Raw genomic sequence first — 17846 nt, 5'->3', positions numbered from 1 at the left:
CCTTTCTGTCAATGATAACATTGAAAAAAGAAAGAGTTGCATTTGTTCAAAGCTGGATAAATGGCCAACCTACTTCCAATGCATTAATGTTCCAATCCTTTCTTTTGTTTAAGGTTACAAGATTTTGAACAGTGATTGTGATTTTCTTAATATAGATATATATATTTTATATTATATATATTTTAAAAAATGAGCTTTCAAGATCGCAGATTAAAGTTTAATATTTGCATTTGGTTTAATTACGCCCCTAATTAGTTTGAATTCATGTAAACCAGCCTCATCATTGCATCAACCAAAACAAGCACTAGAATCACGGAGAAATATGACTTATGACTTCCAAGTTAGCGTAGATGAAAACTGCATCAGAAAAATAAATGGAAAACTGTTGTTGGAGAAAATGGAATTTGTATTGTTACAGCAGGGGATAAAAAACTTCAGCATTGTCCTTGCTAATGTCCCATTTTTGTATTTGCCCACAACAGTCATACTTTGGCCCCAAAAATAAGATCAATGGTTTGGCATCAAATTAAAAACAACTTTGAATAATGGCTTCATTTTGATTGAGGACGAGGTTCGTACTGCCCAATTTCATTCCACTTGAGGTCCCATTTCCCCATTGTCTCCCAGCAACAAAACAAAATCGGGGGGGTTTTAAATTCATATTTTTCCTCCTTAATATCTTCAGTCGTGTTTGCTGAGTATGATAATCTGAGCATTTATATTTCAGGTCAATCAATGGACTTGCCAAGTTAATTGAAACACGACGATCAAGGTGAGAATATTGTGTGTTTTTTCACGATTCAAATTAATTCTGTAAGCGACTGTGTTGTGAGATGCAGTTTAGAGTTCAGACACTGCATGTACACCATGGGCTGGATTCTCCGCAGCCCCGCGGCAAAATCGCATTTGGCGCGGGGGCGGAGAATCGAAGTTCCGGATAGAATCAGGCCTGGCGCTGCTCCGGCGATTCTCTGGGCCCCGAATATCCGTGAATTACGCCACGTGGCTGGGGGACCATTGCCAGAGGCCCGCCCAGCAATACTCTGCTCCCGACCGGCCGAGTTCCCGACGGCATAGAACTAATATGGTCTGGCCGAACGGGGCAGTGATCGGGCCTGTCCGATGCAGGGCGCGCGGCCATTGTGGGTGGGGGGGGGAGGATAATTTGTTTGTGTTGGTCCGTGGTCCGAGTCTGCCATGGCGCATGGAGCGCCGCTGGAGGCCGCCGCCCTGCAAATGCGCGGACTCGCAACCGGAAGTGTGGGGGCCCGTATCCGCAGCCAACGCTTCTAACTAGCAGAATTAATTCCCTGCTAGTCCCCTGAAGGTAAGTGAATCGGGTTGTTTTTTTTTCCAGGCAACTCGGGAGTTCAACGCCAGCGTTTTTACGCCGGCGTGGGGACATAACCCCATTTTGGGAGAATCCAGCCCCTCGTATTTCACTCTGACGTGAGGTAGCTGGACTTGTAAATTAACATCCCAGCAAACATTCACGTGTTAGACATTGAAATGATCCATCTATTTGAGTTCAGCAGGGGTTAACTTCAAAGGACCCACCTCTGAGGGAATGGCCTTACTTTTTAAACCCTGGGTAAGGTCAAAGGTCAAGCTGCAAACCCCTATCAGTCGAGGAATAAAATAAATGTGACGCACAGTCTCGGAGAGTTGCAAAAACCTGCTGAGGGGGAGATGAAATAGTTTTAAGATAAAGCCAAGTCAGATCCAACAAAAGCAGTCTGTTCTTAAATGAAACTTTAACATAATAAAACATCCCAAGATGCTTCACAGGAGCATTTTCTATAGATCATTATCTGAAAAAGGAAAACAGTTGCAGTGCTATTGGAGGAAATGTCACCAAGTGAATTATTTTGCAGAGAGCCAACATGGACATAATTGGACAAATGACCTGTGCTGTCACCATTCTACAATTAGAAAACAGCAGGAGGAAATATTAGCAATATTAGTGCAGGTGACCATCGTTTTGGTCAGAGAGTGAGGCTTTAAGGAGTTTCTTAAAGAAGGAAAGAGGTAGAGAGGCAGGGAGATTTAGGAAAGGAGTTCCAGAACTTAGGCAACTGAAGACATGGCTGTGACTGATGGAACAGTTAAAACTGGGGATGCTGAGGCGGCCAGAATTAAAGGAGTGTAGATATCTCTGTGTTTGTGCATCCTTAGGATCTTATCTGACTATTTTGAAGGCAGAGGCTTCATCTTTTGATGAGAAATTGACTCCGATATTAGCGATATTGTTGCACCTGTACCCACTTCCGTTTTAATTTCATGACCTTCGAGTTTTGAATAGGCCCAAAAACATTGTTGATCTCCCTGCATTGACAAAACATCTCGCTTTAGTTCTTGCTGGAGCTCTGTTTCACTGACATTTGAGTGATTTTTAGCTCAGCCACTAAGTTGTTTACTTGTATTGTTCTTCTTGCATTTTCTTGGTATAGAACAGTTTTTCTGAGCCCAACGCGTTTTGGCAATGTGGCCCTTCTTACCACAGTTCTCACATATACTTTATTTACTCCATCATTCCCCTGCTGAGTATCCAACCTGTGTGCAACCGTGACATGGCTGCACCTTTGCCTTGTTCCTTGAGGTATCCATTTTCTGGACCTTCGATCCAGCCCCTAACTGCAAAGCTTCTCTCGAAGCAAGCTCCATAGATCATAGAATCATAGAATTCACAGTGCTGAAACAGGCCATTTGGCCCATCGAGTCTGCACCAGCCCTTGGAAAGAGCACCCCACCCAAGCCCACACTTCCACCCTAACCCAGTATCCCACTTAACCCTTTTGGACACTAAGGGCAATTCAGCATGGCCAATCCACCTAACTCTCACATCTTTGGACTGAGAGAGGAAACCAGAGCACCCGGAGGAAACCCACGCACACATGGGGAGAACGTGCAGACTCCGCACAGACAGTGACCCAAGCCGGGAATCGAACCTGGGTCCCTGGAGCTGTGAAGCAACTGTGCTAACCACTATGCTGCCGTGCTAGAGGCAGCACGGTAGCATTGTGGATAGCACAATTGCTTCACAGCTCCAGGGTCCCAGGTTCGATTCCAGCTTGGTCACTGTCTGTGCGGAGTCTGCACATCCTCCCCGTGTATGCATGGGTTTCCTCTGGGTGCTCCGGTTTCCTCCCACAGCCCAAAGATGTGCAGGTTAGGTGGATTGGCCATGATAAATTGCCCTTAGTGTCCAAAATTGCCCTTAGTGTTGGGTGGGGTTACTGGGTTATGGGGATAGGGTGGAGGTGTTGACCTTGGGTAGGGTGCTCTTTCCAAGAGCCGATGCAGACTCGATGGGCCGATTGGCCTCCTTCTGCACTGTAAATCCTATTTTGTTGCCCAGGTGCTGCCCAGATGTGGCAGCTTTCACACCAGCTTTCAAAACCACTTACAGTAAACAGCTTCTTCTGAATTGTTTCACTGCATAATGCACAAACCAACCTGCCTCGAAGAGTATCATTCAGTGCTGTATAAAATTCCCAATATCTAGCTAATCTTAAAGACGCTATAAATTGTAAAATTGTTTCACCTTCCTGACTACAGCGGTGGAATTGGAACATTTCTGCAATGAACAACGGTTTATGAGAGGATTGTCCCTCTAAAAGTTTAATTAATTCACTGAAGGACTTGTCTCCTGGGTTTGCTGGACGAGCAAGATTCTGTAGCAGCATAAACGTTTTACGTCCAACTCAGCTAAGAACTGTTGCGACCTTTAGGTCTGATTAGCTAATACAAATAATTGGAATCTTTCTTCATATGAATTTCATGTTTCATAATCCTCATCAAAAGCCTCCATGGAGCCCGTTTTTCCCACCTGTTTTGGATCCCGGCTCCTAGGATTTACACCTCCTCCCTTCCGATTCCGTTGGAAAGACTAGGGGCTTTTCACAGTAACCACATTGAAGCCTACTTGTGACAATAAGCAATTTTTAAAATAAAGTATGGCAAAACAATCGCTTGAACAAGCAACTAGGAGTTATTTCCCTTTTTGACCTGAGTATTTTGACTTTTCTCCCGAATAGTGGCTTGTGCAGTCGCCAGACTTTGAAATCTCCATTCCCTGTAGATTAGGTTATAAGGTTACACCAATAAGCCGGGGTGGGTGTGGGAGTGGAAATAAGTTGAATGCTCATTCAAAGGTGCGGTGTAGACTTGATGGGCCAAATGGCCTCCTTCTGCCCTGTAGTGATTCTATTCTATGAGATGATAGAGATGGGGAGGAGAGAGGCCCCAAAGATGAAAGAAAAGATGAGAATTTTAAAATTGAAGCTTTGCCCAATTGGAAACCAGTGTAGGTTAGTGAGCACGGGTATGAATGGTCAATAGGACTTTGGTGTGGAGATAGAACATGGGGATAGACTGGCGAAGGGTACTTTGAAATAGTCAAGTCTGGGCAGCACAGTGGCATAGTGTAGCATTGCTGCCTCACAGTGCCGAGGTCCCAGGTTCGAATCCCGGCCCTGGGTCACTGTCTGTGTGGCGTTTGCACATTCTCCCTGTGTCTGCGTGGGTTTCACCCCAACGACCCAAAGATGTGCAGGTTAGGTGGATTGGCCACGCTAAATTGCCCCTTAATTGGAAAAAAAAGAATTGGATACTCTAAAAAAAATTTTAAAAAGAAATAGTCAAGTCCAAGGCTTGGATGCGGGTTTGAGTACCAAGTGAACTCAACTGAAGTTGGATTATGCTACAGAGTTAAAAGAATGCCATCTTAGTGTAGAAATATAGTTGGAAGCTCATCTCTGGGTCAGATCTGACACTATGGTTGTAAACAGTCTGGTTCAGCATTGGTTCATTGCCAGTGAGATGGATGGAATCCGTGGCCAGAGGACAGTTTCTGTACTTCGGAAATCTTGTCCAAAAGTTACATGTAGTATATTTCATTATTTTCTACACCATGAGGTTTACTGAATTAAGAAGAGATTTACGAGAAATGTTCCGGTGTATTTAAATTTGTACAAATGAAGATGTAAACCATGCAGAGCTCTCAACTTTATGTTACAGCAAGGGAGAGAAACCTGTCCGTTATGTTACAAGTGCATAAGGTGGCAAAATTGGGATGTTAGCTTGGATAGTTAAATGCAAAAATAGTAATAAGGTTGTTGGTTCAAGGCATGGTATTACTGCATCTAGAATAAAATAAGCTTTTGGCGCTATCTTTAGAAGAGCAGGGACGCCTAGTGGCCTGGTCAACATTTAGCCCTCAGCTTCACCAGAATCAATCAACAAGTCATTGCTGTTGTCTGTGCAAAGATTGGCTGCCTTGTCTGCATATGTAACAGCAGAGACAGCACTTCAAAACAAATTCATTCACTGTGCTACACTTTGGGACGTTCATTATGCATGATGTGCACAAATATAATTCCTTTCTTTAAAAACCACACTGTTGCCCACTTTACATTCTTGGAATTCTCTAAGACCATGAACATGGGATAATGTGTCTACCAAACTACTTTCAGCTGGAGCTGACAAAGGGTGCATTTCAGTGTTGCCGATCCTCTGGAATTGTCCTTGGATCTTGAGGAATTAACGATTATTCTCCTGGATACATCTGCTGGCCATCCAGAAGAATCGTGGCATTAAAAATGTTTTTTCTTCATTTTCTTTGAGATTGTTTAGTTAGAAAAATATTGGAAATGTGGGAAAAGCCACTGCCTTTCCTGTGATTAAAGCCTCCAAGAATACACCCAATTGGAATTGTTAACCCTTGGCTCACTGAGTACCTGGAAAAGTGGATAGCTAGCTTTTGTTTCTGCTTGTGGCAGGTTGCTCCCCCTGGAGGCAATGCATAGAAATAGTAAAACTGCCCACAATGGTTACAAGCTTCTTTATGACCCATGATTTTCTTGTTGGGATGCAGAACCCAAACCAATTGTGTTGCTGATTTTTTTAAAAACATATTCGGAGAAGGGAAGAAGAGGTCAGCAGGTGATCTAATTTCACATGGTGCAATACTTAAGATTAAAATGCAGCTGTATGCCGTGGTGGAAATCAATTGTTTCCTTTCTCTTGATGTAAAGGGTCTAAATTAAGACTTATCTCTCGTAAAGGAAGTAAAGTAAATTCACCATACTCCCAGATGACCATAGGCTGCTTGCCCCTTTGAGGGGGAGAGCTGACTGGTGGTGATTTAACCTGAGGATCACCACACCTTAGGTGAGGGGCAAGGTTGCGAACGCGGGGCCTTCGTCTGTGGACTGTGAATGATACTGTTACAAACTTTCTGCCACATTTGTATTCACAAAGAAAAACCTCTACACTCATCAGAAATAATTTTTTATGGAAGCTTTTTATGAATCCACCGGTCATGATAGAAGATTAACGTCATTATAGAAGCCTACTGTGTAGAAGGAGGCCATGTGGCCCATCGGGTCTGCACCCATTCTCCGAAAGAACACCCTACCAAGGCCCATTCCCCGCCCTAACCCCATTACTCCACCTAACCTTTGGACATTAAGGGGCAATTTAGCGTGGCCAATCCACCTAACTTGCATATCTTTGGACTGTGGGAGGAAACCGAGCACCCGGAGGAAACTCACGCAAACACGCGGAGAACTTGCAAACTCCACACGGACAGTCACCCGAGGTCAGAATCGAACCTGGGCCCCTGGTGCTGTGAAACAGCAGATCTAACCACTGTGCCACCATACCACCCCAACTGGTGTGTGGGTGGGTGAGTGGGTGTGTGTATGCGCTTGCACGTGAGTGTGTTCATGTGAATGTACGTGTGTGTGTGCTTGTGTTTGTATGTATGTATGGGTGTACAAGTGTGTGCGGAGGTGCGCGAGTGACTTTCGTCTTACAGATGGTGACCATGACCGCTATTATCGCTTATTGTAAAAGCCCATCTGGTTTGCTGATGTGCTTTAGAGAAGTAAATCTGACATCTTACCAGGTCTGGCCTACATGTGACTTCAGTCCCAAAGCAATTTGGTTGACACTGCATTCAGCTTGGGGGTAACTAGAGATGGGCAACAATTGCTGACTTTGCCAGCGATGCCTACATCCCATGAAAGAATAAAGAAAGAAGAAAAAAAACAAGCTCCCCAGTAAACGCACCTCACAAGTGCGTTTGACCATCTCCAACAAGGGAGAATCTAACCATCTTCCCATGCCATTCAGTAGTATTACCATCACTGAATGCCTCGCTACCAACATCCTGGGGGTTACCATTGACCAGAAGCTGAACTGGATTAGTCGTATAAATACTTTGGCTACAAGAGCTGGTCAGATGCTGGGAATTCTGTAACTCACCTCCTGACTCCCTAAAGCTTGTCCACCATCCACAAGACACAAATAGGAATGTCAGGAATATGCTTTGCTGACCTGGGTGAGGGCAGCTCCAACAACACATATGAAGCTTGATATCATCCAGGGCAAAGCAGCCGCTGGATTGGCACTGCATTCACTGCCTTAAACATTCACTACTCCACCGAAGCGTAGGGTTTGCAGCAGGACCCAGGAGAATGGGGTGCACATGGTACCTTCTGACAACCGGGCTTAGGGAGCACCAGTCCTTCTCTCAAGTGGCCGCCACACTCTTCATTGTGCTCGCAACCAAGCGGGCAGTGGACGCTCCGCTTTGGGTTAAAGTTCCTGTCCTCAAGGCCTGATTGTGCTGGAGCAAGAGTCCGTGTGGCCATTTGTTTTGACAGCTAGGGGTGAATTCTGGGTGCTGTTGTCCACATCTGCTCTTGGCCTCACTCTTGCCCTTCCACAATGGCGTTGGCCCACTACAGGACTCCATGTTATTTTCAGAACACGCTCTTCCCCATGGAAATTGAGATGTTTACACTCAGAGTGACGATACAGGCAAGTCTTGTGAGTTTTTAAGTTTATATCCCTACAGTACAATTTCCTATGATTTACTAAAACAGTTTTAAATGCTCTAATTCATTTATTCGGTCATGACAGGCTACACTTAACTAGAGGACCATCGCCATTGTAGTAACCTCTTTTAATTCTCTCCTCACTTTCTTTCTTTGACTAATTGCTAATTAGTTATTATCTTAATTACTATCATAAGTCATGTTAATAATACCTGTACTATGAATTTCTTCATTAGGTCTTTGTGTTTTAATTACCAACTTTCTATTTAATTTATTAAATAATTTTCTCTGTTTTGACAACGAAAGTCAAATACCGTACGTTTGGTATAAATGCTCTTAACTAAATTTCTGTTCTAGGCGGCACGGTGGCGCAGTGGTTAGCACTGCTGCCTCACGGCACTGAGGACCTGGGCTCAATCCCGGCTCCGGGTCACTGTCTGTGTGGAGTTTGCACATTCTCCCCGTGTTTGGGTGGGTCTCACCCCCACAACCCAGGCTAGGTGGATTGGCCACGCTAAATTGCCCCTAGATTGGAAAAGAAAAAGAAAGAATTGGATACTCTGAATTTAAAAAAAAACTACATTTCTGTACAATTATCTAACTTTTTTAAATAAATAGCTTTTACAGTAGAGTTGACCAAATGCACAGTAGTTAGTAAGAAAACCAAAATGACAAGTTGCCTCTTGATGGACACGCAAACACAGACAACTACCCACACAACCACCCCCACCTCACCCAGGTTCTTTCCTCCACTAGGCCTCGTGGCAGCACGGTAGCATAGTGGGTTAGCACTTTGGCTTCACAGCACCAGGCTCCCAGTTCGATTCCCGGCTTGGGTCACTGTCTGTGTGGAGTCTGGACGTTCTCCCCGTGGTCTGTGTGGGTTTCCTCCGGGTGCTCCGGTTTCCTCCCGCAAGTCCCGAAAGACGTGCTATTAGGTAATTTGGACAGTCTGAATTCTCTCTCGGTGTACCCGAACAGGCGCTCGAATGTGGTGACTAGGGGCTTTTCACAGTAACTTCATTGTAGTGTTAATGCAAGCTTACTTGTGACAATAAAGATTATTATCTAAATTATCTAGGGTTTCTCTCTCCAACTTTGCTTATTAAGTAACAAGGCAAAAAAAGTTTTATTACTTGCCACTTTTTAATTGTCATTTTTATTGATCACTCATTTTGTTACATGATCAATTTGTTGCTTTGACATTGATTTTTTTTTTTTGCTCAGCAAGGTATTTTTACTCCATACTTCCAAATTCATGTTTGATGTTGTGCCCGAATCAGATTACAGGCATCTGCTGCTTGGTTTCTTGCTGAATGAAAATTTCACAGAAGTCTGAACGCTTTTTGGCGGGTTGGCTAAAAGGGTGTTCCAGTGGGCGTGGGCCAATGCTCAGCACATGTGGCATCATCTGTGCAGAGGAAAGAGGTCAATGTTCTTTCGTCAGAGCTAGTGCAGATTGTGGTCCTGAAGCTTTGAGGCTGTTTCTTTCTCCACTGCCTAACCTGCTGAGTATTTCCAGCTGTTTCTGTTTATGGGTAGGATTCTCCCGATTCTCCCAGCCGCATGTTTCTGGCGTACCCCGGCGCACCATTTGCTGGCGGCAGGATTCTCTGCTCCCACCACTGTCAGTGGGATTTCCCATAGAAGCCACCCCACAAAGCCGGCAAACCCGCCGGTGGGGGTGCGCTGCCAGCAGGATCTGGGAATCCTGCCGCCAGCAAACAGCTGGAGAATTCCAGCATGTATTTCAGATTTCCTTTTTTTTAAATTTAAATTTTTGATAAATTTAACAGTACCCAATTCTTTTTTTTCCAATTAAGGGGCAATTTAGCGCAGCCAGTCCACCTAACCAGCACATCTTTGGATTGTGGGGGTGAGGCCATGCAGATACTGGGAGAATGTGCAAACTCCACACAACAGTGACCCGGGGCCGGAATCGAACCCGGGTCCTCAGCGCCGTGAGGCAGCTGTTCTAACCACTGCATCACCATGCTACTCTATATTTTGGATTTCCAGTATCTGCAGTGCTTTGATCTATTATATGCTCCTTGCTGGGCACTTGTAAATGTGGTTAGTTTCAATTTAACATGAGAAAATATTTGACACTCAGTGCAAAATGTAATTTTCCTGTTAGCAAAGTCCACTTGTGTGGATAGAAATAGCACATTATTGCAGGTGAATAGGTTGGTGATCATTTACTGGAAGATTTTGCCATTTAAAGTTCAAAGTAAAACCAGGGGCCATGCGCCAATAGAATGTGTCACTATTGGTTCAAGATATCCTCATTTGCACATAATATTTATATTTCCTTGTGAGGTTCAAGTCTTCTGGATCTTGCATTCCGGGTACTGCATTGGGCAAGATTCAAAGTTTTGCAGCTCGTTGTATAATATGAATGTCCAAGTTGTGTGTAATTGTCTGACAAAACAGTGTTTTTAAAGTGTATCATACCAAACCCTGAGTCTTCGATTGATTTTATCAATAGAGGAGTTAGTACAAAAGCCAAGAAGTTTTGCTAGATCTATATAAAACAGTTTGACTGCACTGTGACTATGGTTCCCAATTCTGGGTACCCGAAAGATGAGAGGGGTGGGTTAAAGGGAGGGGCGGTGGTAGATAAGGGACCCAGAACTAGCAGAAGCACCATGACCAATGATTTCACCCCAACCTTGGGCAGCAGTGTGTACCATCTACAAGATGCACTGCAACAACTTAGCAAGACTACTTCGATAGTACCTTCCAAACCTGCAGCTTTTGCCCCCTAGAAGGACAAAGGCAGCAGATGATGGGAACACACCACCTGCAAGATCAACTCCAAGCCACATACCATCCTGCCTTTGAACTATATTGTTGTTTCTTCACTGTTGCTGGGTCAAAACCCCTTTCCAAACAGCACTGTGGTGTGCCTACACTACATGGACTGCAGTTCAAGAAAGCAGTTCACCATCACCTTCTCAATTACGGATGGGCAAAAAATGCTGTGCTAGTTAGCGATGCCCATATCCCTTGGTAGAATAAAATAAAAACCTCCGCCCTCTGTGACTGCCCTTCACCCCACTCACTGCTTAACAACTCCCAGCCACCATAGGACTCCCGTCACTACAAATGATGTGAATCTCCTCTTTCCCCTCCACCTCCCAAAACCCTCACTCTCACAATATTTCTGCCTGTTCTCATAGTTTTGAACCTTGTGAAGCAGTCTCCCCCCCCCCCCCCCCCCCACCCCCCATGAGACTGGCAGTGGGTGGGAACCCAACAAAAAATAAATAAAAGGAGCCGTGAAGTTAAAAATTGTACGGCGGGCAGCACGGTGGTGCAGTGGTTAGCATTGCTACCTCACAGCGCCGAGGACCTGGGTTCGATCCCAGTCCTAGGTCACTGTCCGTGTGCAGTTTGCACATTCTCCCAGTGTCTGCGTGGGTCTCACACCACAACCCAAAAAGATGTGCAGGGTAGGTGGATTGGCCACGCTAAATTGCCCCTTATTTGGAAAAAAGAATGAATCGGATACTCTTATTTTTTTAAAGAAAGAAAACCTGTAAGACACCTGTGGAACTTGTTCTTCTGCGTTTCCTGGCCACGCAACAGCACCTTCCACAAGAAATTCACCTCTACGCTATTCCTGATCTGAGCTAAATGCCATTTTGTTCGAACATTTTATCAATCTCACTGGTGTGAAGTTAAAATATTGGCAGCTATGAGACACAGTGAGCGTAGCTAGGAAATTTGAAAATGAGTGTTATTTTCATCTGGTAGAAGACACAAGTTAAAGTCCTGCCGTAATGATCATCTTTATTATTGTCACAAATAGGCTTACATTAACACTGCAATGAAGGGCAGCACGGTGGTGCATTGCTCAGCACTGCTGCCTCACAGCGCCGAGGTCCCAGGTTCGATCCCGGCTCTGGGTCACTGTCCGTGTGGAGTTTGCACATTCTCCCCGTGTTTGCGTGGGTTTCGCCCCCACAACCCAAAGATGTACAGGGTAGGTGGATTGGCCGCTCTAAGTTGCCCCTTAATTGGAAAAAATGAATTGGATACTCTAAATTTATTTTTTAAAACATTGCAATGAAGTTACTGTGAAAGTCCCCTAGTCACCACACTCCAGCACCTGTTCAGTTGCACAGATTGTTCAGAATGTCCAAATTACCTAACAGCATGTCTTGTGGGAGGAAACCAGAGCACCCGGAGGAAACCCACGCAGATACGGGGAGAACGTGCAGACTCCGCACAGACAGTGACACAAGTCGGGAATCGAACCTGGGACGATGGCACTGTGAAGCAACAGTGCTAATCACTGTGCTACGGTGGTTAACCTTTCTATATGAGTGTTTATTGTTGATTCGTAGTCAATAAATAATAACTTGGATTTTTAAAACAAATTAAATTAATAGATTGTCAATAATTTTAATCCCAAAAATGTAGGCATGTCACAAATTTCTGTGTTAATTGACTAATATACCAGCCTAATTTTCAGCAGTGTGGCCATTACGGTGCTTTAATGAATATTAGAACAACTACTTGTTCAGCTGAATTGTGTTTTTTCTCGTAAAATTTAGAACTGAAAGCATAGAAGTTACTCAGTAGACATTTGACTTTATTAACTCAGTAGATTAATTAATTCCATGTTGTCGATGCTTTGGAGTGTGTGATAAATGCACACTGAACTAGATGTTCGTGTAATAGTACATTTATTGTTTGAAAAGAGTACTGCATTTTCAAGACATTTTGAGGCTTAAGCCGGAAAACTGCAGTCTATATTAACTTGAGATAAATTTGACCTAAATAGGCATGTGTTGGTCAACACTTGCATTGTTCTGTAATCTGTGATGGCAACAAGCCAACCACACAGATATTTTGGGTGAGAACCAGGCATTCAATGGTAAAATAACTGGCCCTCACTGTTTCTGCTCAAGTACAGAAATTTGTCTTTTGAAAGAATATTAGATAACCCCAATGGAATTATATCCCTTCAATTAGTGGGATGAATGTAGGCAACTTTTATATAGATTGTGTTTTATATATATATCTATCTGTTGTAGTAATATTTTTTTAAATCCTGGTTTAACATTCAGACAGGTGGTGTATCTGCAAAAGGTGAAATTAAAATGTCATAGAAGTGGGATAATCATTCATTGTAACCATTTACTTGGTTACAAAGAGATGCCTAATGGAACTTTGTTATGATTGCTAGAGATTTCCTGGAGAGTTGATCATTATAGATTATCATAGACATTGGGCGGTATTCTCCGACCCCCCGGCGGGTCGGAGAATCGCCGGGGGGGGGCGGCGTGAATTCCGCCCCGACGCTGGCTGACGAATTCTCCGACGCCGGTTCTTTGGCGGGGGCGGGAATTGCGCCGGTCGGCAGCCGCTGGCAGCGCCCCCGCCAGCGATTCTCCGGCACGGGATGGGCAGAGCGGCAGCCCGTCCCGGCCAGTCCCGCCGGCGTAAATCAAACCAGGTCCGTACTGGCGGGACCTGGCTCGACGGGCGGCCTGCAGAGTCCTTTCCGGGGCGGGGGGGGGGGGGGGGGGGGGGGAGGGGGAGAGATCTGGCCCCAGGGTGCCCCCATGGTGGCCTGGCCCACGATTGGGGCCCACCGATCCGTGGGCGGGCCTCAGCCGTGGGGGCACTCTTTCTCTCCGCACCAGCTGCTGTCAACCTTTGCCATGGCCGGCATGGAGAAGAACTCCCTGTGCATGCGCTGGGATGACACCAGCACACGCTGAGCACTCCCGTGCATGCGCCAACCCCGCCGGCGCCGGCCTAGCCCCTGAAGGATTCCGCACCTTCCGGGCGGCCCAACGCCGGAGTGGTTCACGCCACTCCTCAGCCCGCCCCGCCGGGTAGGGAAGAATCTCGCCCATTGTGTTTAGTCCTAGCTAAGCAGGTCATTGAACATAGTGGGATACAGGGTGATGTAATTAATATTAATAATCGCTTATTGTCACAAGTAGGCTGCAATGAAGTTACTGTGAAAAGCCCCGAGTCGCCACATTCCGGCACCTGTTTGGGGAGGCCGGTACGGGAATTGAACCCGCGCTGCTGGCATTGTTCTGCATTACAAGCCAGCTGTTTAGTTCACTGTGCTAAACCAGCTCCTGCTAGGTCTGCAGCAAGCGGTTCTGGCTGTATTATTTTAGTCTGACAGTGAAAGGGTCTGTCTCTACTTACCTGAAAGGAAATCTCTACACAATAGTACAGCAAGTACCACTGTTTGCTAACTTTATTTACCAGTGACTTTTGACCTATAATGGGCTTTGCTTAATTGGAGATCGACACGGTATATGTCAGTGGTTAAAGCGTTTCCTTTTATTTTCAGACTTGTTTAACTGTAAATTGAAAAGCTATTTTCTGTGATGTTAATTTGGTTACTCCTGAGTTAATAATAAAGTTTGTTTTAATATAAAAGATCCCTATTTGTCAGTGGAATCACTCCTGGGGCAAAGTATCCTTTCCTTGCAGTTTTACAAATTGAAAGATTGATGGGGTTTCCTCCCGTTTCCTAATGTAAATTGGTGTCTGGTCCGGCACCGGAACGTGAGTCAATGCCTTTAAAGGGGACACTAAACTGTGTGCGAATGCAGAAAAATAATTGAACTGTGAAGTAACATCAGCAATGATATTTATATCTCTTTATATCTATGTTTCTTGGGCTCGTTTCCCTGTGTTGCAGTTAATTTTGGAATATTTATATATATATATATATATATATGTGTGTATTTCTCTGGGCCTGCAGTAAAATAAAACTCATTGCTACATTTTGGTTAAGTGATATAGTAAACTCACCAGATGATTTGTTGCTTCATAAGCCAATTACACTTGATGCCGGCTCAAAAATAAATTTGCCAAAAGTTAAATACTTGTAAAAGTCGTAAAATTTGAAGTGCGACTGGCTGTTTTAGGTTTTATGTTATCTAAACTATTATTGTTTGATAACTTGTTTATTATAGCCTTAATATTATCTTATATTTAGTCTCATAGCTCCTTATTTTGTTTATTGTCTTTCAGAGTTGATCTTACAGAAGTTCTTGATTTGCATGCTTTCGATAGCCAAGCCAGTGAAAGGTACATTTCAAGCTTACGGGTAAACTGTGATCTGTATTTGTCGTTTTTTTTCTTCACCGCTAATTTATGTTAAAGAAGGCAACTAGAGATTGGTGAGATAAATAATGTCACTTGATGGTTGGAAATTTATCATTGCACTAAAGAGTGTGTAGATTTAATGCCCGTTGACTATGACTAGTTGGAAAAATGTAGCTGATACTTACCTGTAGCTTCTTGTGTCCTTGTTGACCACTAGCTAATGTAGTTTATGTCCATTCACAAAACCTTAAGTACTTGAAAATGAGAATTGGCCATTTGGTCCATTATAACTCATTCCTTCCATATGGAAGTATAAAATACCCTGTTGAATGGAGGATATGAAAGAAAGCCCTTCTGATGCAAGGGAGAAGAAATAGGAAGGTACAGGGGAGAACTCTGGTGGCAATTGTCATGGCTGGGTCTGGTGTGACACCAGTATTCTCTGTCTCACAAATACCATTGAAATTGAGTCTAAGCCCTGCATAAACAGCAGAGGGAGAATACAGTAATGATGCTTTTCAAATATTTTTATCAATCGGTTTTGTGAGGACAGTTGTTATTTATTACTTGGTTAAAGCATTGTATGTTTCCTCCCAAAATTGTTTTAATGATTAAATGCAAGGTTTTTTAATGCGTTTTTTAAAAAGAAAATTGGCCAAATTTTCACACGCACATGGTTTCACTGAATTCAAGAAAACATGTTGGCCTATCTTGAGACATTGCCGGACAGGGAAGCAATGTAAGAATTCTCAGCCTTGTTGTTAAACCTCTCTCCCCTCCATATCTCAGTATTCTCACCTAGCCTTAAAACCCTTTGATATCCCTGCAGTACTCCAATTCTGTCTTCTTGCGCATCCCTATTTTAATCACTCTACCATTAGTTATTTCAGTTGTGTCCCTCTCTCACTCTCTCTCTCTCTCTCTCTCTCTCACTCTCCCTCTCCTCCTTTAAGATTCTCCATAAGACATATCTATGTGACCAAAGCTTTTTTTCCCCAATATCTCCTTTAGAACCTCAGTGTTGCATTTTATTTTGCAACACTCCTTTGAAGTTCCTTGGGCTATTTTGTTGTGTTAAAAATCATTGATGCTGTAGGCATAAAATTGACATGTGTGCATCAGCTGCCCATTCTACCTGGGGTGGAGTCTTGTGCCCGCCCCCATGGTGAGTCTGTTGGCAGGTCAGTATTTAATCAGGCAAGAGGCTGGGGACACTGCCACCATCCTGCCTTCATGCGGTGAAATCCATGACTTTGCTGCTCTGCCATCAATTGAGGCTTTTAAGTGGGAAAATAATGCCCACATAAGGGTCCTCATTCTGCCACCACTGGCAATAACCTAGCAGTGGCTGGGGGGCTCACCATGCTGAGTGTACAACAAGCAAACCCGTGTCGAGTTTACGTGCAGGCCCCCGGAGGTGGGGCCTCGTTCAAAGGCACTCCGTGCCTGATCACTGAGAACTACGCTCCTGCCCTTGCAACCCATGAACCCCCTTCCCACCATCGCTCGCTTCTGGCCTAGGTCCCGGGCCTTGGTTGGTTGTCATTCCCACTACCGGTCAAAAAAAACAGCCAGTCTGCGATTGGCCAACAACTCTCAGTAGCGGGGGTGGGGACATCTGCCCCTGGGTCCTGATTATGGGGAAAGGACTGCGGCTGGCTAGTCATCTGCCTGATTGGCACACGATGCAGCAGATCATCCCAGGAAGATGCAACATGGAGGGGACGATCTTGCTGGCTATGCAGCTGTCGGGTGAGACCCCCATCGCCGATACATGATTCTGCCCTTGGGTTTCTTTGGCAACAGGCTGAAAATCTGCCCCAACATATTTAATAGGTGCCATTTTAATTCCTTTGGGACGTGGGCAGACTGTACGAAAAACGGGAGAGTGAAATTGTTCTAAAGTCTGGTTTCTATAAATGGATAATTAAAGTTTTTTTTTAAAATTTCATCACCTTTAGCTTTTGCAAGAAATTGACTTCTGCTGAGACCCATTCAGCTCAGTTCCCCTACACAGCTTGACGACGCACACTCACGCCTTTCCTCCCTGCCCTCAATCCCAGGGTCATCACCTTACCCCCTCAGAGTATTTAGAAGCTACTGGGACACTTTGAAGTTACTCCCACAATATCTGTCTACACCTTGCAGTTGTAAATGTTGCAATCTTGTCAATCAATTTTGCCTACATGGTATAACTTAAGAAGCCAGAACAACTGCTAACTGTGCAAAAATCATTTTTTTCTGGAGTATGTTTTCCTTTTCTTTAAGTGGTGCCAGCCGTGTGGTTAGGGATTTATTCTATCTGTTGAATTTTCCTTGTGGACATCAAAAGCTAAACATAGGTGATTAGCTCTCGGATGTGGGGATTTCATCTGATTTCAATGTTCCGTTAAGGGTGTTATTATAAGCACTTGGCACGTTCATCCTAACTACATTATTCGGTGCTAATATTGCCTAAATTTTTCATGTACGTTAATACCTATACTTCTTAACAAAAAAAAATTTCATAACATAGTAACTGAAGAAAATTTGAGAATTTGCAACATTCCTGATGTCTGCAACATCACCACATTTATGCTGCAGCTTTGTGACTGGTGGAGAAACAAAATAGCATCCCTACAGTGCAAAGGGAGGACATTTGGCTCATCAAGTCTACCAAGACCACCGTACTTCGGCCCACTCCCCCAGCCCTGTCCTAGGAACCCACCTATCCTGCACATCTTTGGACTGTGGTAGGAAACTGGAGCACCTGGAAGAAACCCACGCAGATACGGGGAGAATGTGCAAACTCCACACCAGCAACAAAGGCCAAAATCAAATCCACAGAATCTCAACGGTGCAGAAGGAGGCCATTCGGCCCATCTAGTCTGCACCGACCCTCTGAGAGAGCACTCTAGGCCCACTCCCCCG

General features: G+C 44.4%; 1 protein-coding gene across 2 annotated transcripts in view; it reads left to right on the top strand.

Annotated features, from left to right (window-relative positions):
- The window catches only part of cbwd (COBW domain containing), a 92902-nt gene that overhangs the window by 55190 nt on the left and 19866 nt on the right, over positions 1–17846 (top strand). For both annotated transcript variants that reach the window (XM_072516862.1, XM_072516861.1), the window contains 2 exons: positions 728–772; positions 14862–14918. In XM_072516862.1, coding sequence (XP_072372963.1) covers positions 728–772; positions 14862–14918 — 102 coding nt within the window. The remainder of the gene's footprint in view (positions 1–727; positions 773–14861; positions 14919–17846) is intronic.

The sequence above is a fragment of the Scyliorhinus torazame genome, chromosome 9 (assembly GCF_047496885.1).
Source record: "Scyliorhinus torazame isolate Kashiwa2021f chromosome 9, sScyTor2.1, whole genome shotgun sequence".
NCBI lineage: Eukaryota > Metazoa > Chordata > Chondrichthyes > Carcharhiniformes > Scyliorhinidae > Scyliorhinus > Scyliorhinus torazame.
The sequence above is the reverse complement of the archived record's forward strand: the minus strand, read 5'-3'. Positions and strand labels throughout refer to the sequence as shown.